The sequence below is a fragment of the Eutrigla gurnardus genome (assembly GCF_963514095.1).
Source record: "Eutrigla gurnardus genome assembly, chromosome: 19".
NCBI lineage: Eukaryota > Metazoa > Chordata > Actinopteri > Perciformes > Triglidae > Eutrigla > Eutrigla gurnardus.
The window spans coordinates 20713924-20736387 of record NC_139930.1 but is presented as its reverse complement, the minus strand read 5'-3'; the positions used below and the strand labels follow the sequence as shown (position 1 = coordinate 20736387).

General features: G+C 45.6%; 2 protein-coding genes across 2 annotated transcripts in view; both read left to right on the top strand.

The window, feature by feature from the left end:
* LOC311030186 (uncharacterized protein) overlaps positions 1–22464 on the top strand; it is a 426559-nt gene that overhangs the window by 194782 nt on the left and 209313 nt on the right. The gene's annotated exons all lie outside the window — the stretch shown is intronic.
* LOC311030197 (stonustoxin subunit alpha-like) lies at positions 1829–4947 on the top strand. Its single transcript, XM_084035829.1, has 3 exons — positions 1829–2078; positions 2655–2701; positions 4147–4947. The coding sequence occupies exons 1-3, from the start codon at positions 1849–1851 to the stop codon at positions 4665–4667; spliced, it is 798 nt and encodes a 265-aa protein (XP_083891955.1). The 5' UTR covers positions 1829–1848; the 3' UTR covers positions 4668–4947.

The window sequence follows — 22464 nt, the reverse complement described above, 5'->3', positions numbered from 1 at the left end:
ACTCCGTACGATAAGAGCAGCGGAAGACACCGGAAAGAGGGATTTAAAAACCTCCTCCGCACGCTGGACAGACATACGATTCCCTCCCGCACCGACCTCTAACAGGTTGCCGTCCCACAGCTATACGCGGAGTATAAAGAAAAAGTGGTAAGCCATAAACGAATGACCCACCTATTTTAATGTCTGACATATTTTTTAGAAGGGTCATTTTATTTCAATAACAGTTTTTGTGTTTGATTTACAATTAAATTATTACAGTTAAGGATTTTTGCACATTCAAGTTAAGACAGTCAAAGATGGCTCTTTTAGTTCATTTGTAATAACTGCCATTGGTCAAGGACTTTAAAGAATTAACATGCATGTTTCTTGTTAATAAATTCATTTGGAAGCAATTTTTAACTTTAGTCCTTGCATTAGAGTAATAGCATTCAATGTTTTAATGTTACTGTACATTGTGAATATTGCACTGAAGCTTGATTTGAAGGAAATCGTGAATCAAATCGAAATCGTAATATCTGTCAGAAAAATCGCAATAAGATCTTTTCCCAAAATCGTTCAGCCCTACTCTACACTATGTTAATTAAGCGCTGTTGTTAGCAGGCTCCATGAGCTGGACACCGACTCACGGAGCGGCTCCCGGTCGGTCAGAGCGCAGCCGACCCCGGCACACCGAGGATCAACAGCTGAGGGGCGGCGGGGAAAAGGCGGAGGCTCCGATTCTCCCCGTCGGTTTTGAACCGCTTTTATGTCCGCGTCATAACGCTTTTGGTGCGTGTTTAAAACAGTAGGTTTATTTCAAAACGCGAGCGTCAGACGCTGTCAGAGCGTTAATGAACAGTGTTTTAGAGCTCCCCTAAATGTCTCAGGTAGGCTTTCAGGTAATTTCGCAGCATAACACAGCGCCTTCTAGGTCATTAAAAAAGACGAACGGCAAATCTGGAATGAAAAATGGCCCTGTTATTTCATCCCCGAATCCCATTCATGAACACAATATCTAATATCAGTTAACGAGTCGTTTTCTGTTCCTCGTTTTCCGTTTTTAAAACGAATAGGCTAACGGGATACGAGTCATTTTCCGTTTTCCGTTCTTTTATTTTGAAGCGAAAAACATCACATCCTGCTGTGTAATGAGCTGCATTGAACACAAGAAGATCTATCGAGAACAAAAATGTCCTTCAGTCAGGACCACTTTGTCAAAAAGAATCTTTATTTATTTGCACAAGCTTCATTTGGCGGTATGGTACTGTTCTGGGACTCCCTGCTCTTCCACGCGCTTGCCTGGAAAGCCTGAGGCAGGAAGAGCACCTTCCTGCCCTTCATGAGCCCTCATGAACGGCATAAGCAGGGAGCGTAGCAGCAAAGAAAACCCCAGACAGAGCAGAGCAACCAACAAGAACAATGGTAAGGTACATAACAGATGACTGGAGGAGCTGGGGTGGAGGTGGGTTGAAAACGCCGGCAGAGGAAGCAACGAGGGAGGTCAGGCTAGAGCAGTTTAAATAGCGCGCCCTGAATGCAATTTCCCAATAGGAAGCGAGCACGGGGAGTCAGCTGAGCCGTCAGCTGATCTCCTCGGTTTTGACAGCTACGCTGTTGCTGCTGAAGAACTAACGCTACGCTTGATTTTTATTTTGGCGAAAAGTAATGCAAAATTAATGTAAAAGTAGTGTAATGCCTTACAATTCAAAGACAGTAATATTGTAATGTAACTAATTACTTTGAAATGACAGTAACAAGTAATAACTCTGTCCATCTCTGTCCATCACTCAGCCACGCTTATCCCACCCAGTACAACATCAACACAACAAAAGACAAATATCACTTTTTCTCATTTTAAAAAGTGGACAAATGGACATAAGTCTATGTAATGTCCCCAGAAGTGACAGAAGTGTGTGTGTCTTCAGTCTGTCAGGTTGTCTGATCACAGAGGACGGCTGTTCTTCTCTGGCCTCAGCTCTGGACTCCAACCCCTCCTATCTGAGACAGCTGGACCTGAGCTACAATCATCCAGGAGACTCAGGAGTCAAGCTGCTGTCTGCTGGACTGGAGGGTCCACACTGGAGACTGGACACTCTCAGGTGAGGACAGATGGACAGACATTAGACTGGACACTCTCAGGTGAGGACAGATGGACAGACATCAGACTGGAGACTCAGGTGAGGAGAGATGGACAGACATCAGACTGGAGACTCAGGTGAGGACAGATGGACAGACATCAGACTGGAGACTCAGGTTAGGACAGATGGACAGACATCAGACTGGACACTCAGGTTAGGACAGATGGACAGACATCAGACTGGAAGCTCTCAGGTGAGGACAGATGGTCAGACATCAGACTGGAGACTCAGGTGAGGACAGATGGACAGACTTCAGACTGGACACTCTCAGGTGAGGACAGATGGACAGACATCAGACTGGAAGCTCTCAGGTGAGGACAGATGGACAGACATCAGACTGGACTCTCTCAGGTGAGGACAGATGGACAGACTTCAGACTGGACACTCAGGTGAGGACAGATGGACAGACTTCAGACTGGACACTCAGGTGAGGACAGATGGACAACAGCTCCAGACTGTGTCTCAGTCTCTGACTGAGGAACTGGGGTTCATGTTTAATGGTGGACCTGATTGAGGTCTTTGAATGTCTTCCTGCAGGGTGGACCATGGGGGACAGCAGAGACTGAGACCTGGTCTGAGGAAGTGTGAGTATGTTTTCAGTATCTCAGCTGCTCCAGATTTGAACATGTTCATGACTGAAATCCGATGATCACGTTTCTATCAGGATGTAGCGTTTGTTTCTTCGTGGCTGTAAAGATGTCGTGTTGTGTTCACACCAAACGCCACATTTTCACCTTCAATTACACACAAAGTCAACGTAGAGACACAAACGGACGCCAATTCCTGCCGGACGGCAACGGAGACAAACACGCAAAATTCACGTAGTCGGGTTTATGTTTAAATATTTCAACTGAAGAGATAAATAAATTCCTCTGTGTCTCTAAAGCGTCTCAGTGTTGAGATCGTCCTCCTGTCGTCCTGATGTCCCTGAATCCTAAATGGATGAACCAGATGTTGTCTCCTGGGTCTGTGGTCCCCTAGAGGTCTAGATAGCTCACATTAGTCCAGAGACCAGACCAGAAGACTATGTGGAGAAACCAGAGACAGTCTGTGGTCCCCCAGAGGTCTAGATAGTAGCTCACATTAGTCCAGAGACCAGACCAGACTATGTGGAGAAACCAGAGACTGTCTGTGGTCCCCCAGAGGTCTAGATAGTAGCTCACATTAGTCCAGAGACCAGACCACAGGTTGGTCTGGTCTCCATCTTTAGTAATTTAAGGCCAAACTGTGATATTTTTAGGACCAACGATGTAATTTTGTCGTGTTTTTGTTTAGTCTGTTGATCGTCAGTGATCCAGAACAGACAGGTTGCGTTCTCACTAATCCAACTTTCCTAACGGCTCTACATATATTACACTAATTATACACATATATAGAAACCTGTTCTCCAGGCAGGACCACACGGCCTCCCACAAAGAACACCCCCACTCCACATGGCTGACTGGTCGACACCCACACACACACACACACACACACACACACACACACACACACACACACACACACACACAGACTTGTATAGTATTTAGTTAGATAGGCCACTTGGACTTAGTGTATGTTTCTTTGTTTATTGTTAATAAACCCCTTATGAACATACTGCTGTGTTTATTAATGTTGTATAAGAATGAATGATATCAACCTCTTCTCTGTGAAGAATTCACAAATCCTTCAACTGTTTGTACTCATATTCTAATAGTTATTAATTATTGGCATTTGAGTACAAACTCCTTTATATTGAGACTGAGTATTGATATTAATAATTATCTATTAATAACTGAATCTGCTCCTGCTAGTTCCCCAACACTGTGTTTTTCTCTGCGATCCAACAAAACACACACCACTACACACCGGTGTCTATTTATCAATGAAATGGGTGACGTGACCCATCACCATCAAGTTACCGCCCCCTTGTGATGTCATATACTAATACCCAAAGTATATTTATTAAGCTTTCAAAACACACACCAAAAAACACCCAATTGTCTCCAACAATAACCTTTAGCTGCATTGTGTTTGTTCTCTCCATCAGATGTCTGTGAACTGGAACTGGACACAAACACAGTCAGCAGAGAACTCAAACTGGACGACACCAACAGGAAGGTGACACGTGTGAAGAACCAGTCATATCCAGATCATCCAGACAGATTTGTCTCATGGCCTCAGCTGCTGTGTAGAGATGGTCTGACTGGTCGCTGTTACTGGGAGGTCGAGTGGAGAGGACATGTTTATATATCAGTGAGTTACAGAGGAATCAAGAGGAGAGGAAACGACACTGGGTTTGGATGGAATGATCAGTCCTGGAGTCTGAGTTGTTATGATGGTCATTACTTTGTCTGTCACAAAAGAAAACAAACACACATCTCCTCCTCCTCCTCCTCCTCCTCCTCTGGTGTGGTAGCAGTGTACTTGGACTGTCCTGCTGGCACTCTGACCTTCTACAGAGTCTCCTCTAACAAACTGATCCACCTCCACACCATCAACACCACGTTCACTGAACCTCTTTATCCTGGGTTTGCAGTCTGGGATGGATCAGTGTCTCTGTGTCTCTGAAACTGTTCACAACAAACACAAAGCGGTGCGATTACATTCAGAGTCAATGCAAAGATGTGAATGAAAACATTGCAGTTTGTAATCAGTCAGGTTCATTCCTCCTTGTACTTGTTGTAAATGTATTAATGCTTGTGTAAATGTACTTAAATGAATGGAGTATATCGGGATGGCTTTGTCTTTAGACTGAACCTTGTCGTGTTGAGGAACATGCATTAGTGACTGGAGCAACTAGTTGCTGTCCAGTGAAAACCATCAACATGAAACACAGAGCACACACAGATTAGAATAGACAACATAATGTATTTAACATATTACAAATAAAAAACATATTAAACTGTTTCTTCATTGTTGGAGAAAATGCTCCTGCTAAATCCACTAAGGAATAATAAACTATGATGATGCTGCAGCTGTGATTTTCCATTCATCAACGCTTTATAACGCTTGCTCTTGGGTGATGTTGAGAGATACACAGACCAGCTGACGAAGACGGCTGCATGATGCATGTGAACGTGTATAAATGTTGACTTTGCTGCAGTGAACCTCCGTTGAATTGAATCCGGCGTCACCAACAGGCTTGGAAGAAGAGAAGCGTCCGCTGGCTGCATCTCGGCTCTGGGCAACTCCGACACTGCGGACCCAAATAAAGGTCGGAGGCGTTTTGCCACTATTTTATCGTCAGCTTCACCTCGGCCTAGACGCAGTGAGTAACGCATAATATTCTCCAAAAGGAAATTTATTAAGATCAAGATGAGAGAATGTGTGGATTCAAATCAAACGACTGAAATAAGAAAAAGACAAAATCTCTGTGTAATAAGGAAGTTACATGAGAACATGTTCAAATAAAATAATAATACAAAGAATGTGAGTTAAAAGTAGATCCTGAGGGTAAAGTTAGGGCCGTTGATGAGACTCAGACCAGAGTGTCCCAAAACCAAGACTGCAAACTGTCCATAAATGCAACTTGTGGTCCTTCATGAATGCAACTCCTTCACTTATAATAGACACATTTATCAACACAATTCCAATTACTATATGTCTGCATGAAAGTGATTGTTAAATATGCATATGGTTTGTTTTCATGAACGGCCGAGGTGTGTAGCACTTTAACTCCTTTTGTATAGGAAGGTCTGTTGTATCCTAAAGGAGATCTGAAAGGATCATTGGAGCTCCTTTCCTTTGGTAAAGGAAGGTCCGTTGTATCCTAAAGGAGATCTGAAAGGATCATTGGAGCTCTTTTCCTTTGGTGAAGGAAGGTCTGTTGTATCCTGAAGGAGATCTGAAAGGATCATTGGAGCTCCTTTCCTTTGCATTTAGAGAATCTGAACGGCTCTTATCATGGCGAACCTTCCTCAGAGAAAAAGGCCAAATCCCAACGTCACCCCTCACAGACTCACGGACTTTGATGTGCGTTCCCATTGAGTCCCTGACGGTCACATCGTGCACGAGGACTCGCTCGTGGACATTTTGAGCCCTTTATGCCCACTTACGTAAATCAGCATCGATGCTGACTTTGCCTGAGGGAATTACCCACAGTTCATAGCGTTGCAACGTGAAACACGGGGTTACCAGGGAAAGCCCGGAGGACTTAAAAAAAAAAGGTAAACAAAGAGGACATCACATGTGTGGAATATTACATTTAAGCAGAAACTTTAACATTAAAGATTTAAAATGGAACATAAAACACTTGAAATCATAGGCATGTCATCATAGCCTACACACCTGGTTTAATCATCAAGCAGTTATTTTAATTTAGCTTATTAAAGTAAACACATTATTTGAGTTACGACTGGTCTGGGATGATAAGAGTCTGGAAGACGTTCAGATCAGGCTGTAAAACGTGAAATAAAACCCAACACTTTTAGATAATATATTTTGTGTCATCAAAGTAAAGTGACAATCCGAGTGCTGTCCCATTTGTATTTCTACCATTTCAAGTCCTCACAGCCTCTCACACTCAACCGTTTACCAGGTGACGTCAGGTAAGTCCCTGAGGGTTCAGGACTTAGACCTTAGGGGGACATTCGGATTTGGCCAAAGACTCCCACAATGTGTTAACGTGGTTGTGTTTTTGTTCATGTGGTTGTGTTTTTGTCACGGATGTACTATGATTGAAGGAGGTATGGACCCAAATGCAGTTAAAATGTTTATTTAAATGATAAGTCCAAAAACTCAGGGAGGCCACAGGGGCAAAAACACTATCAAAAAAACAAAGATCCAATCCAAAGCAGACAAAACTCAAACAATAATCCAGACAAAGACCAGGACACAGGCAGGACAGATCAGGTGGTGGACACACATCCGGGATAAAACAGACGACCAAGCCAAGATTGAAAGGAAACACAGACTAAATACATAAGGGTGGATTAGGTTCAACGACAGACAGGTGTGGAAACACAAGGGCAGGCTATGGTGATTGGGGAGAACGAGAGGCAAGGCTGACGAGACAATGAGACACAGCTGGGAGACAGAAAAGGAGGGAAACCAAGACAGGAAGCAAAGCACATGACAACACAAGACAGAAGGACTACAAAATAAAACAGGAAACCAACACAACAAAACCCAGTCATCAGTAAGCTGTCAGCCTGCAGCCAGACATGCTAACATGCATGAACACACTCCACTCCCTGGAAATGAACACACTGGAATGTAAACGTATCACTTTTATCCAGGCATGTTTTAAAGTAGTTGGACTGACTCTGATCAGCATCAACTGTAGGAGGAGTGTTTTAGAAACACATCTTTAGTCAAATAATATACGTAAATCCACACATGCATTAGTTAATGAGAAGAAAACCTGCCATCCTCATCCTCTTCAGGCACACAGCACAGTTCCTCCCATGTTTCCCAGAGACAAACCTAGATATAGACAGTGATGGGAATAACGGCATTATAAGTAGCGGCGTTAGTAACGCCGTTACTTTTTTCAGTAACGAGTAATCTCATTGCAGCTGGGATCGGCTCCAGCCCCCCCCCCCCCCCCCCCCCCCGTGACCCTAAATACAGGATAAGCGGTAGACAATGGATGGATGGATGGAGTAATCTCATTGATAACTCATCTCATTATTATAACGCCGTTATCGTTACTGCCAAAAAATGTGTCGCGTTACTTCATTGAAGGCAGAAAAAAACTAATGTTAGCTATAGTACACAGAGACATGTCAAGCACTAGGACCAGGCGGGAAACGGCCGCTCAAGCTGAAGCCTGTGTGATTGGCCGTCCCCGCCGTCACGCCTTCTTGCTTGCACACCGGTCTGCTAGTCTGCGGTCAGGAGTCCTACAGGAGTCCGCTACTGGAAGTTGGGAGTTTGTTCTGCCTGGTTGACGTCAGCTAGAAGGATGTTAATATCAGAGGTTTCATTTACATTTACGTTTGAATCGGTGTCCGTGTGCGTATGTGCGCGCGTGCGTATTTGTGTTTGGTAATTAGATGCAGCCAGGATGTCTAAAAAAAAGAAAAGTGGACATAAGAGACTTCTTTAGAAGTCAAAGTGTAAGTTACTCAAAGAAATGCGTTACACCCATCCTGCAACACCTTCACTGGCTCCCAATAAAGCAGCATATCCACTTCAAGATCCTCCTCATCATTTACAAAGCTCTCAATAATCTGATCAATAAAATGTATTATTATTATTGTTGTTATTATTACTATTGGATTAGAATTGGGTGAAAATGTTTTGCTACATGCTTTTCCAAAAGATATATTGTGTTATTTTTATCAATCTACTATAAGCATAGTAATTATAAGATCTCCACTAAAATGGTTTAGATTTGTGCACTGTGGATTTCTGTTTGTAATGTATTGAGGATCCATTTCATTATAATACTCAGATTTATCATAAATAATTGAACACGCACATGTATTTTAAGTTCCGTCAAAGAGGGATGGAGATGGGGTCATCGGCCATCTTGATTTTGCTGCCACTTTAGTGAACCTTCACCTCCTGTCTGACTGATGGAAGCTGCAGTTAAACACATACTAACTACATTTGAACAATAACATTCTGCATCAATCACAAAACACAGTGATGTGATGAGCATCTATTCTAGAAGTGTAATCTGTGAAGGTGTCCAGTCTCTCTCTTGATCTCCACACAAACCAACAACCAGAGACAACAACTCTATCATCAGCAAATCAAGATGGCCGATCAACGCCACTCTTCTTTCCTGTTTCCTGCCTCAGGGTTCAATGATTTACGTCTGGAGGGAACGTTTTGCGACGCAGTCATCACTGTTGAAGACGTGGAATTTAAAATCCACAAGATCTTCCTCTGTCGATGCAGCCTCTACTTCGAGTGAGTACATTATCTGATATTAGGGGGGAAACTTGTGAATTTATATCCTTCAAATGAGCAGAAAGTAACAGCAAATTGATTGATTAGCGATGTGAAGTCTGAGAGAACAGCCACAACACGTAACAAGCTCATAGAGCATCTGTGATTTAAACAAAAACAAGAGGACATTAAACACCTGATAGACGGCTACGAGAATATTTGTAACATATTTGAAAGGATCATTCAGAATTCAACCAGTGGTGTAGTTTCCCTGTCTGTCTATAGTTTTTATAAATATAATGACTTGACTGGATATCATCTCAAATGTGGTTTCTTGTTTCCATTCATCTCATATCAACTTCCAACATGTGAAGTTTGTACATCGGTTGTAGACTCGGCTCAAGTTGGATTTATGATGTTTGCCAAACGTGTTATTGTTTTGTTGTTTTTTAAAAATGTGAAGTAGAATTTGAGCTGCTGGTCTCTCAGTTCCATACTACTGTACTTTAAAGCAGATTTTAGAATGGAGTGCATTCAGAAAAGTTACACATCTGTTACAAAATGCATATAATTCACTATTTCCATTCCAGATGTCATTTATTTAATAGGTTTCATGTGTGTCATTCAGAGTGTTGGGTTTGTCAGTGTTGTGGTTTAAAGTAAACTGGGAGGAGCCTTGATATCAGTCATATTACACTCTGCTGCTGTTTTGAAAAGCGCCCCACTATATTCTTATCCTAGTTATTAGTGTGAAGCAAAGAAGGAACAGCTGACGTCAGTTTCTCTTTCTTCTTCTTTGTGTTTTCATCCTGACCCACAGAGCTCTCTTCCAACGCTGGTCTTCTTCAGACAAGAAGGTCTTCAACATCCCCGGCCTGACTCCTGACATGATGCAGCTCCTCATCGACTTTGCATACACCGGCTCCGTTTCAGTGACGGAGGACAACGTTCAGGAGCTGCTTCTAGCAGCCGATCAGTTTAATGTGATGGGAGTTGTGAAAAAGTGCTGCGACTTCCTGGAGAGCCAGCTCTGCCCAGAGAACTGCATCGGCATCTTCCAGTTCACCGCCGTCTGCTTCTGCCCCGAACTGCACCGCCAGGCCTACAGCTTCATCGTCGACCACTTTGAGGAGCTCGTTTCCTCTGAAGAGTTCCCGCAGCTCTCTGTGCAGCAACTCAGCGCCATCCTGAACAGAGACGACCTCAGAGTGAGAGACGAGAGGACTGTGTATGAGGCCGTCCTCCGCTGGATCGCCAGCTCACTGCAGGAAAGGAGAGACCACATCGCTGTGCTCTTATCTAAGGTAGGATGACTTCCTGTCACATGATTTCTTCTCCGTGGTTTCATCCTGACTGAACAGTAGTCTGTAGGGCCACCTCTAGAGTCAAATCATTTGTCCTGCCCTGAAATGTTGCTTTCATGCTCCATATTGCTCTCACTGTCAACAAATACCATGAAGAGACCAAAACCGACACTAAACTAATCCTGCTGTCAAGTCTGTGGATCCAAACCAGAATACAGCTTATAATGATGACATTTTGAATAGATTTGGTTCAGTAGGATAAAAGGACCAGCCTAAAGTACTGCCGTCCATGAACTTCTATTCAAACATTCTGTCCTGTTTTCTCTGTAGGTGCGGCTGGCCTCCATGGGTACAGAGTACATGAGGATCAGTGTGATGTCTAATAAGCTGGTGAATAACAACGCAGACTGCCAGCGCATGGTCAGGGAAGCCATAGAAGTCATGCAAAACCAGCCTGATGTCTACCACCATCTCGCCCGTCCTCGCCTTCCAAACGCCGTCCTGCTGGCCATCGGAGGCTGGAGTGGCGACGATCCGACTGACAGTATCGAGGCCTACAACGTCCACACCAACGACTGGATCAGCTTGACCCAGCATCTGGAGCGTCCTCGTGCCTACCATGGCACCGCCTTCCTCAACGGGAGTGTCTACTGCGTTGGGGGCTTCGACAGGTTGGAGTGTTTCAACAGCGTGTGCAGGTTCGACCTCAGCTCAAAAACCTGGCATGAGGTGTCGCCCATGTTTTTCCACCGCTGCTATGTGAGCGTCACTACACTCAACGGGTGCATCTATGCCATGGGAGGGTACGACGGGCATCAACGATCAGCAGTTGTTTTTTGTAGATTCAGAGAAACTGGTTCAATCTCCGTTTGACCTTTTCATTTCCTCTTCCTCCCAAAGGTCGGCGGCTTTGATGGCGCCAGCCTTCTCCGCAGCGCGGAGGTCTACAACCCTCGGAGCAACACCTGGAACCAAGTGTCCCACATGTTGACCCCTCGCAGCAACTTCGGCATCGAAGTCATCGATGACCGGATCTTCGTTGCCGGGGGCTTCAACGGCATCACCACCTCCACCAACGTGGAGTGCTACAACGTGACCACTGGTGAGTGGTCCGAGGTCTCTGACATGGGGATCGGCCGCAGTGCTCTGAGCTGCTGTGTGGTGTCCGGACTCCCCAACATGGCCGAGTATCTGGTCCCACGTGATGTTCTGCCTCTTTTAGATTTGGATAGTGTTCCTGTGGAGTCTGAGGAGGCAGGACGTTCTGCCTAACACCATCCACCCTGTTTATTAATATGTTTTTTTTTTAAATGTAAATAATAAATAATAAACGTCTTTCTGCATCAAACAGCTACTGACAGATTGTGTGAACTTTTAGTTTTATACCATGTGAAGGGGAATTTTATAAGGTAGTCAAACTAAAAAATGAAACTGTTGGCTGTTATCTGCTAAATGTGTATTCCAGCATATCTAAGAGTGTGATATACTTCTATGGTATTTGGCATTTTGATATTTAAAAAGCCACCAAGGTTTACATTTCAAAGGTCAATATAAACATGGCAGTACCTTAACTCCTCTTCTGAGCCACTCAATTCAGCAGTTGTAGTAAAATCATACTTCTCGCATTCATTCTTGTCATCTGAAAGTACATAAAGCAAAAGTAAAATGCATACAAATGAGTAAGTCTTAATATACAACAGGTTTGGCTATTATATAATACATGTGTAACCAGCATGAAAAATCAGGTTACTAAACCTATATTTGTCATTTAGACAGTTCTACTAAACCCCCAGTAGATGGCAGTATTCCCCTGCTAGTGTTTGTATCCGGCGTGAACCTAGGTCAGGTATCGCGTGAAGTCTGCACCTGAGAGCAGACGCCATTTTCTCTCAAGGCATAAGCCAGACCGAGGGAGTCGGTAGCTAAAAAAAAAAAAAACACGACGCAAAGAGTAGCAGAAAGCTGCGGATAACGGCAGAGACGTCCGCAGGCAGACCCGATAAACCGTGAGCCGACGAGGAAAAACCCCCTTTGTGAAGTAAAATGCATGAGACTCCGGTGAGTTAGCACACAGTTAGCTTCTAGTTCGGTAGCCGTTCAGATGGAAAAAAATACATTTATTGTGCTATTAACTTGGGTTATGATGGTCTATGTTGCTTAAAATATGCCATATGATGCCTTCCAATGTTTTTCTGTTACTTTTGTGCAATTTCTACCGTAGTTTATCGTTTGTAAAAAGATCGCTAGCTTGAAATGCTAAAGCTACTAGCAACCATGACATGCTAACTGCCAGGTTGGGATGCTATTTTGTCCATTGTTTTATGCTTAGTAATGCTAGTCGCCATGCTAATCGCTAAGCTAAGGCTAATTTTCCATGCGGTTTACATTGAGAAGATGCAGTTTAATCATTTTGTATGTCATTCGAACTGTTTATTTGTGTTATTAGCCACTGCAGATGGTAACAGCACCATTCTGGTGTGGTATATTTCATTTATTGATGAAGAAAAATGCACTTTTGTGTATAAAAACTAATTAATTTTATGTTCAAGAGTTAAATATTAAAAAGGTGAATTAAAATAGTTAAAAACTGATGATAAAGGATAAATAGAGGTTTATAAAGACTGTGTCTGTTGTGGAAAAAATAGTAAGCTTGAATATTGAGCTTGAATATGGATATTAAGCTCAAACATACGAGGAGAGTTTATAAGTTGTATCAAAAACAGCGCTTTATTAGCACAAGTATCAAGAAAGCATATTCCGGCAGTTAAACGTGCACGGACCTAATAGTCAACTCAACATAGGGTTGAGTTCACTCAAAAAGGCGCTTACAAAGAGTGCGCAGTTCAATATATCCAAAACTCCACATGAGTCTGATTGGCTCAATCAATCGAAGCAGGCGGAGCGTAATTTTAGAATGCCGCGGCCTGGTTGGAGCACTGGGTATTTCCACCCACACTGGCTCATACGATTCGTCCTTCCAGGCGTTGTCATCTATGTGTGTGTGTGCATGTTGTCGAGGTGCATCTCTTCTGGTGCTATCTCTGCTAGGCACTGTATCAGTTTGCTGGCCGCTAGCCCCCACCCTTGCTCTCCCTTGCTGATGTTGGTATGTGCGTGGGCGCGTGTGTGTATGTGTGAGATTCGGACGCCATCTCTCTTGTGTGTACTGTCTCCTACATTGTAGCATGCAGGTGCCGTGCCCTGACGCAGTTTCTAACCCTTACAGTAATTTTCCACTTATCTGAACATCCGAGTCTATGTGTAGTAATTTAAAGCTGCGTGATTAGCTTATGTATTTACATTTTTCTCCACACACAGTATATAGAAAAAGTAGGCTAATAGGTTATTACATTTTTCTTCCACAAATCCCCCTTTTCACACCTACTAGGTGTGAACATTTTTTTTTTTTTTTTTTAAAGATACTCTTCTTCATCCTCGTCTTTCATGTCCAGGCTCCCATCCCCAAGTTCCTCATTAACTAATAACGGCAGCATATACTTTGGTGGGTCTTGTTCTTTAGTCAGGGCAGTTTGCACTAATTTGGTGACCATGGTTCTCAGACATGGAATGCAGCAGCATCCACAGGTGACTAGTATGGCCAGGAAGATGGCTACTGAGGCTGCTAAAGATATTATTACCGCTTTCCATTTTCCAAACACATCTTCCATCCATTTGGTAAACGGGTCGTCAACCCCTGATGCATCGTGCATTTCTTTGGAGAGTGCTTTTAAGTTTTCTAATGCTCGAGTGACCGACCCGTCTGGGGCCGTGTTGTTAGGGATTACGGTACAGCAGAATTTTCCAAACATAGCGCAGACACCCCCTCTTTCAGCTAAAAGCATATCTAGCGCCATTCTATTTTGCATAGCGATGATTGATGTGGGTGCGAGTTGCTCCGCTAGCCCTTCTACTGCATCCCTAGTGGCATTAGCGAGGCGCAAGAGATTATAGTGGATATAATTGATGCGGTCTGCGTTTTTGTTGGGGAGTATCCAGATAAAGATTGATGCAAGCCCGTCTGCTACTTGGTTCGCCAATTTGTACTCGTCAGGCACTCCTCGCGGGACGCCTATGGCATCTATGTATGTGGTCCCTCCAAATGGATCTTTTAAGCTCGTGTCCCTTTTAACAAGTATATGTCTTCTTCTCCGCCGGACGAGGGCGCCAGATCCCGAGGGGTTTTTTATCCCTCGACTGCCTATCAACGTAAGGGGCATCCCTAGTCTGACCATGGCGCAGGTGCCTGTGGTGGTGCTGGCCTCTACTCGAGTATAGAGACGCAACCCTCCACAATAGTAAAACAGTCCTGCTCGGGCCCATGGTCCTATCACATCCCCAGATGTCGTCCTATTACACCAGTCTGGGGGTATTTTTCCCACATTGACTTTTGGGTTGCTGCTGGCGAAATTGAAACACTGATACCTGGGATCTTTTCCTTTTATGGCAGTAAAATAGCCGGCCTTAGTCGTATTATCTATGGGTGGGAAGACTGATGCCAAGAGTTGACATCCCGGAGGTGTGGCTTCTCTAGTCAAGCTCATTATGCATTCGTACCCTATTTTATCGTGATCTGGATACAAGGGGGCCGGTTCGGTGAACATGGCAGGACGCGCAACCGCGCATGCTACACATCCCGTCATGCTCTGACTCTTAGCATTATCCGTAATCCACTTTAACCAAATGTTATTTTCCCCGAAGCCTGTAGCCATTTTTACAACGTCTAAAGGAGTTAATGCTGTGTAATCCTGGGTCATCACTGTCGGATTGGTAGTGGGTGGCTTTAAGACAGTGGAATTAGCTGTGGTCGTATTCGTCGCACTACTCTTGGGCGGGTATATGTTTACTTGTATTCCTACTACCGGGTCTTTTCCTTTGACGTCTACTCCTAATACGAACCAGATGCGATTTTTTCCCGTGGAACTCGCCTTAATGTTATTGATAGAGAGGGTGAGCAGATTGTTAGTTGGACTGAAATCTCTTTGAAACGAAATATGGTCCCAAAACGCGCTGTGTTTGTGTCGGGTAAACTTGGACCAGGTCCCAGTGAACTTTGTTACCTTAGGCCAATCGGGACAAAATGGCTGCGAGTCCACCGAGACCCCAAACCCATACTGGTAAGTAGGGGTGTCACGATTCTCCAAATACTCGATTCGATTTGATTTTCGATTTTAGGGTCACGATTCGATTCGATTCTCGATTTTTTTCTTTTTCTTACAGCACAGATGCCTATGCCATTTTCAGACTAGTCTAGTCTACGATCATTGGTTTTATTCATCAAATTTTGTACAGTAAATCTTATTTCAAAAGTTGGGCTACATATAAGTGATGCAATTTCCATAATGTATCACATTAGGCACTAATGGTCAAATTTAAATTATTTATTTGCAATATAAAAGTAACAATCTTGTTTTCAACAACGAGTTTGAAGGACTGGACTTTCAATCTCCCAATCTTTATTGACGTAGTGCGCTGTGACGGTGATGTAACTCTCAGTTGCTCTTGAGGTCCAGCCATCTGTTGTTAAGGCAACTAACTCTGCATTGCTCAGACCCCTCACAACTTTTTCTTTAACGTCTTCATACATGGAGGGAACCACTTTTGTTGTAAGATGCGACCTGCTGGGCATACTGTAGCGTGGCTCAAGTACGCTAATTAAATGTTTAAATCCCGTGTTTTCCACCACCGAGTAAGGCTGCAGGTCTGCTGCTATAAATAGCCCTATAGCGCTAGTTATAGCTTTTGCGCGAGCTGAGGTCTGTGGAAGTTTTATTGCAAACGAGGATTGAATAGTTGGCTGGACCAGTGATGGTGCTTTCCCAGCTGTCAAATCTACATCTTTGTGATGCCGGCGAATGTGTCCTGCCATGTTCGTAGTGTTTCCCGTGGCCGGGTATGGTACACGCGCATAGCATATCTTACACACTGTGGTCTTCTTGTCAACAACGCGAACGTCGTCGACATAACTCACCGGGAACGCAAAGTATTTCCATACATGTGATTTAAGAGAAGCAGGAGCTGCTTCAAGCTCCGGTGCCGCGTCTCCTCTTTCATCTGCACTCGCCATCGTGTCATAACCTGCAGGATAGGTAACTAGCGGCGTCGGCTACAATGTGCTGCGTCATTTGCGTAACTTTGCGTAGTGTGCGTAGCTTTGCACACGGGGGGAGGGGGGATCGTCGATCCTCTCTTTGACTTCGATGCTCGAGATCGTGACGTCATTTCGATCGATTTCGATGAAAAATCGAAATCGTGACACCCCTACTGGTAAGGTTTCCCAGTGGCCTCGCAGCTCCTCACTATTTCTGCGGTATGACACAGATAGACATCGTAGCCCCGCCAACTCGCTTTGGATTTTCCGCAGTTTATCACGGAGCATAAGTCAAATGTGAACATCGTGGTTTCCCCGGCGGTGTAATTTAAGACCATTTTGGCACCGCACGCAACTTTGGGGATCTGGAAAGTTTTCGCCTGTTCTCTTTTGGGGCGGGTCAGATAACTACCTGTGGAGTTGCCTTGTTTTGGTTCTAGGTATATCAATCCTAGCCCAAATATTAGTATAATTACTGCTGCAACTATTGCGGTCAGCAAGCACAACAGTCCCTTCTCTCCTCCAGGGACCTGTTCACTAAATCCCCATCTCCTCCTTTCCTCCGGTGCAACAGACGGATCTCCAAAGAGTCTCCTAAAACCCTTAGGAGGCGTCATTTTGGGCCAAATCTGTTCTCACTTCCTGGAGTGAGCGAGTAGGTGGTGATGCTGGGGCACAATGTGTCAGGTGGTGCCAGGGCGCTCCTGCTTTTCCTCTGACCTGGACCGAGTGTGAAGTAACCTCCTTCACTTCGTACGGACCAGTCCACCTGGGCTCTGTCCACTTTCTTTTGTGAACCTTGACCCTGACCCAGTCTCCTACTTTGACTATCGTCCCCTGCTCTTCGGGATCCTTCTCCTGTGCCTTCTGCACCTGTGTCGAGAGGGCTGAAACAAGAGATATTAGTTCTCTCATGTAGTCGGATTTCTCTATCTGACACACATCTAAAGGAGGTATATGTCCTCCATCACGTGGCGGGCCAGGCATTGGCCTCCCCGTCAACAACTCGTGCGGCGACAGGTGTGTGCCACTCCCCCGTGAAGCTCTCATGGCCATAAGTGCCAAGGGGAGGGCCTCCAACCATGTCATCTTACTGCCCGCACATACCTTGGCTATCTTAGCCTTCAACGTTTGATTCGCGCGTTCCACCAGTCCCTGGGACTGTGGATGGTAGACCGAACCAAAACTGTGTGCAATCCCCAGGAATGCCTCCACCTCACTCAACATCTGATTATTGAAGTGTGTCCCGTTGTCTGATCTGATACGTTTCGGTACCCCGTATCTAGGTATTAGCTCTGTCTGTAACCACTTTATCACTGTCTTTCCATCTTCTCTCTTTGTGGGTATTGCTTCTACCCATCTTGAAAATCTGTCTACCATTACCAACATGTATCTCTTTCCCTGTACTATATTCTCCTGCCCCATATCTGTATAGTCTATGCTAATGTCCTGAAAAGGTGCAAGAGGTATGGGGTAGGATCCCATGGGCGTCTTGAATGGTTTTCTTGGATTGTGGTTTCCACAGACGTCGCATTCTTCGCAGTATAGTTTTATCATGCTGTCTAGGTGTGGGTGCCACCAGAGTGCTGAAATGTTCAACAGTGTCTGTCTTTGTCCTTCATGGGTTGGTCCATGGGCTTCTTTTAGTAGGGTCGCTACTAGTTTTGCTGGTGCCACTATCCTTCCATCATGTGATCTCCAGAGACCTTCTTTCTTTGTGGCCCCCTTTTGTGTCCATGTCGACCATTCGTATGGGCCTGCTTGTTCTTGTATCTTCTTTAGGTCTTCTTCGGTGAGCTTAGGTTGGGGGGGCGTCAACCTAAGTATCATTTGCTTTGGCTGATATCCTCCTGCCTTTTTGGCCGCCTGATCTGCAGCTTCGTTTCCTTGACTGATCCTGGTGCCTGCTTTCTCATGTCCTTTGCACTTCATTATGGACACTCCTCTTGGTAGGGTGATTGCTTCCACCAGCTCTTGTATTTCTTTTTGATGTTTGATTGGGGCGTTGCTGGATGTTACGAATCCTCTTCGCTGCCACATGGGCGCATCTACTTGTGCCGCTCCATGTGCGTAAGCAGAATCTGTAAAGATGTTCACCGTCTTTCCTTTGGCCAGTTTCAGGGCTTCGGTGAGCGCCTTGACTTCTGCCATTTGCGCTGAAGCGGGTTGTGGTATTACTTCTGCTTTGAGCGTCTCATGTCTTCCATCGGGGTGTTGCTGAACCACTGCATATGATGCCCGGTTCAGTCCGTTTTCTCCTCGATAACAGCATCCGTCCGTGTAGAGCCAGAGTTCTGCTCTGGGATCTATGTCATTTTTCAGGTCTTGTCTGAGCTTGCTTTCCTTGACTGCAAGTTCTTCACATGAATGTGGGGTTCCTTTCCCAAAGTTTCCAGCCATGTTCCTTTCGGCTGCCACAAAAGTTATATGCGGCTTGGTGCATTCTCTTTGAATCTTGGTTTTTCTGGCCATGCTGAAAGTAAACTCCTTGCTTGCCAAGAACACTGCAACTCCATGTTCAGTGTGGACCTGTAATGGGTGACACATCACTACATGTGCTGTTTTTTGGAGAGCTTTTGCTACCGCTGCAACATATCTGGCGCACGTTGACTGTCCGGTTTCCACTGCGTCGAGTTTTGAAGAGTGGTATATCAACACATTCCTCTCTCCCCCTTTTTTCTGATACAAAACAGCATTTAAAAATGCATTTTGTTCAGAAACATCCAAATGGAACACTTGTGTGTAGTCCGGTGAGGTGAGCGCAGCAGCTTGGGAGAGAACTTGTTTCATGTCAGTGAATGCTTGTTCGGCTTCAGTAGTCCAGGGTAGTCGCTCTGTGAGGTTTCGAGCGCCGACCTCATTGATCATCGTCCGCAATGGCTGTGTGCGATTGGAGTAGTCGGGTATGTGCGATCGACTGTACCCTGTTAGTCCTAGGAAGGACAGCATGTCAGCCACCGTGGTGGGCTTTGGGTAATGTAAAATCGATTCCCTGTGAGCCGTGGATACTCCTAGTCCGGACGCTGAGATTTGTCGGCCCAGAAACAGGACTTCTTCTCTGCATAGTTGCACTTTCTCCTTCTTGACTTTGTAGCCCTTTTTATACAGGACTGAGAACAGTAGGGCGGTGGCTTCTAGGCAAAGGATAGAGGTTTCTGCCGCCAATAGCAGATCGTCTACATATTGGATGAGCACCACTCCGGCTGGCCATTTCAGCTCCAGTAGGTGTGCTTTCAGCACCTGATTGAAGAGACCGGGCGAGTCTCTGAACCCTTGAGGCAGGCGGTTGTAGGTGTACTGTTTGCCACCAAATGTGAAAGCAAACATAGCTTGCGACGTCTGTGCCAGTGGAACGCTAAAGAAGGCGTTCGCCAAATCTATGACAGTGAAGTATCGAAACGCTGGGCTGAGACCTGTGAGTGCTACGTGCGGGTCCGGTACTGGGTGAACATCTGGAGTTGTTGCATCATTTATGGGGCGGAAGTCTTGCACCATTCTCCAGCCCTTTCCCCCAGCTTTCTGTACTGGCAATATGGGAGTGTTCCATGGGGAGCGACACTCGTATATGACCCCAGCGTCAAGGAGACCCTGAATAGTAGGGGCGATGCCTGTCATTTGATCTTGGGTTAGAGGATACTGTCGTCGATAAATAGGAGGGGCATCTGGGTCTTTTAGGGTGACAATCACTGGTGGTGTTTCCAGGGCTCCTACGTCATGGGGAGTTGAAGTCCAAAATCGTGAGTCTACCGTATTCAAAACCGCTGCGGCTCCTGGGTGGTCCGTACATGGGAGTCCATGTTGTCTTGGCAGTGGCAGGTGTTCTGGGAGGGAGACATCCGTAGTATGGGGGCCCGTGAAGCACCACATATCTTCTTCTTTGGCCTTTAGCAGATCAGGTTGTGCTCTTTGTTCCCATGTGAGGGTGGTTGCTCTTCTGACCATGGGTCCCAGACTCCGCGCTTCCTGCCCGAATCCTACGGCCAGGGTTACATGTGGAGCAGCTGAGGGGCTCAGGCGGTACCAAGGCAGTAACCACGAATCCAGAAGTACCCTGTGTGACAGCGTCACCTTGACATGAAATAAAATGTACAGTGTGCAAACAAAGGTTTAAAAGAAAAGTGCACTTGGTTGCCTGATGTGAGATGTAGTCTGTAAACTAAATGGGTAGTGTGGGTGCCTTGAAATTATTATAAATAGGAATAGCAAAATTTGTGGGCCGAGGGGATAAAGGGAGGATGTGACGTGGACCAGGTGGAGGAGGACACCTGGTGATGGTCGGAGGAGATGGTGGACGGCTGGCGGTAGAGGGGGGAGAGCGGCGTAACTTAGACTGCGTTGTATCGGACGGAGCCGAGGCACGGACTAAGCGAACGGAGCCGCCAGTAGAGTTTCCCTCCTGGTCCGGCGGAGTCCAGTCGAGTTTCCCTCCTGGTCAGGCGGAGGCCAGTTGAGTTTCCCTCCTGGTTGACTCTGTTCCCGGTGGACTGACACAAAGGACCGCGGGTAAACGGGGTGAGACTGACTCCTTTTGTTTGTTTGTTTTTCCTCCGGCGCCCGAGCCGCTCGGCGTTGTATTGTTCCTGAGTATCGGAAAGTTTGCGACTTGTGGACATATTTATCGTGAACCATTCGGTTCAATAAGTGATATTTCGTTTGGGGGGGGTTATTTACTTAATTTACAAAGTGGAAAGACCGGGGTTTTTTGCGTGCCTTGTATGTAATTAATTTATTTTGGTGATCATTTTGCGCTCAGAGCGGCCGAGCTGGGAAAGCCCGTCTAAATTAAAAGTGACGTGGATCTTTACGTTAAATTGCACCACGGTGGCGTTTCGTTTGTTTAATTTTTCCATGAAGTCTATTTTTCCATGAACCCCTTGGAGAGTTAATGTTCAGCCCAGAACAAGGCTGCGCGTTACAGATGGTGGCCCGTACGGGGAATTGAAATAGATAACGTGTTTGGAGTGAATTAAATTAATGAGCGCTTTCGTTGGGGTAATATTGTAAACTGTGTATGCAAAGCTTTTGTGTTTGGTTTGGGAGTAACGGTGTGTGAAATATTCGTACATGCTGGTTAATTAGTGACATACTGTGGACATGAAATTGTTTATAAATAAGTGTGTTCTTTAAGATAAATTTTATTGATGGCTACTGAAGAGAATCTGCCCCTGGGTGAAATTGATGCCGGCAGTCAGGCTGCCAGTGAAGGCACACAGGCGTCTACTCCCATATCGGTGCATGAAGCCGCGGATCAGCACCATGAGAATGGGGGAGATGAGTGGGTCACCAGGCGAAATCCTGTGGGGGAGATAACATCCCTGATTAGCTCACTGTATCTGTCTGAGCCGGACCCTGAAGACGGTGTGGAGGAGGGAGACAGCACCTCTTACCTTGGTCTGCCTGCCATCTCTACCCTTGGGGAGGAGCTAAAGACAGTAATTGATAAGGTGCACATGTTGGAAGGAGATTTTCGCGACTCAGTCACTAGCACGTTGAACAGAGAGGACAGCATTAGGGGCTATGTGGACACAAACGTTGAACATTTGGAGCATCGGGTGATGAGCACTCTCAAGCGGTTCGAGGTCCAGCTAGTGGAGTGTTTGCAGAGGAGGGATGAAAAGTGGAGTGCAGAGATTCAGCGGTTGAAGCGCTTAAGTCGCACAGCGGTCCCCGCATCCCTCTTCGGAGCTAGGGGCCCCGTACCAGCCCAGGGACGCTCCACTCCAGACTCCAACGCCATCGGGGGGTCGCGGGCTCCAACCACCAGCGACGCAGCTTCTCTGAGCCATGAACAGCCCCGCCACGTGGCCCATCATGGTCAGCTTCCACCCCTTAATGTCACTTTTGACAGCGGACTTCCTCTTATGTCTCCTCCAGCCTTCGGTGCTGCCTCCCTCAGTGAGCCACTAGAGCCCCTTAGGAGCTCGAATGTGACAGAGACACAGTCTCAGGCCCCAACCTCTGGTCTAACGCCACCGGCCATGTTTCAGTCAGGCTTGGAGGGGATGGATATCACTGCTCCTTGCAGTGCGTCTCCCAGCAAGGTCACTGGAGCGGCAGTGGTGTATTCGAAACCTGCTGTTCACATAGACTTTCCCTCATTCTGCGGGTCTCGGGAGGTAGCCGATGCTCTAAA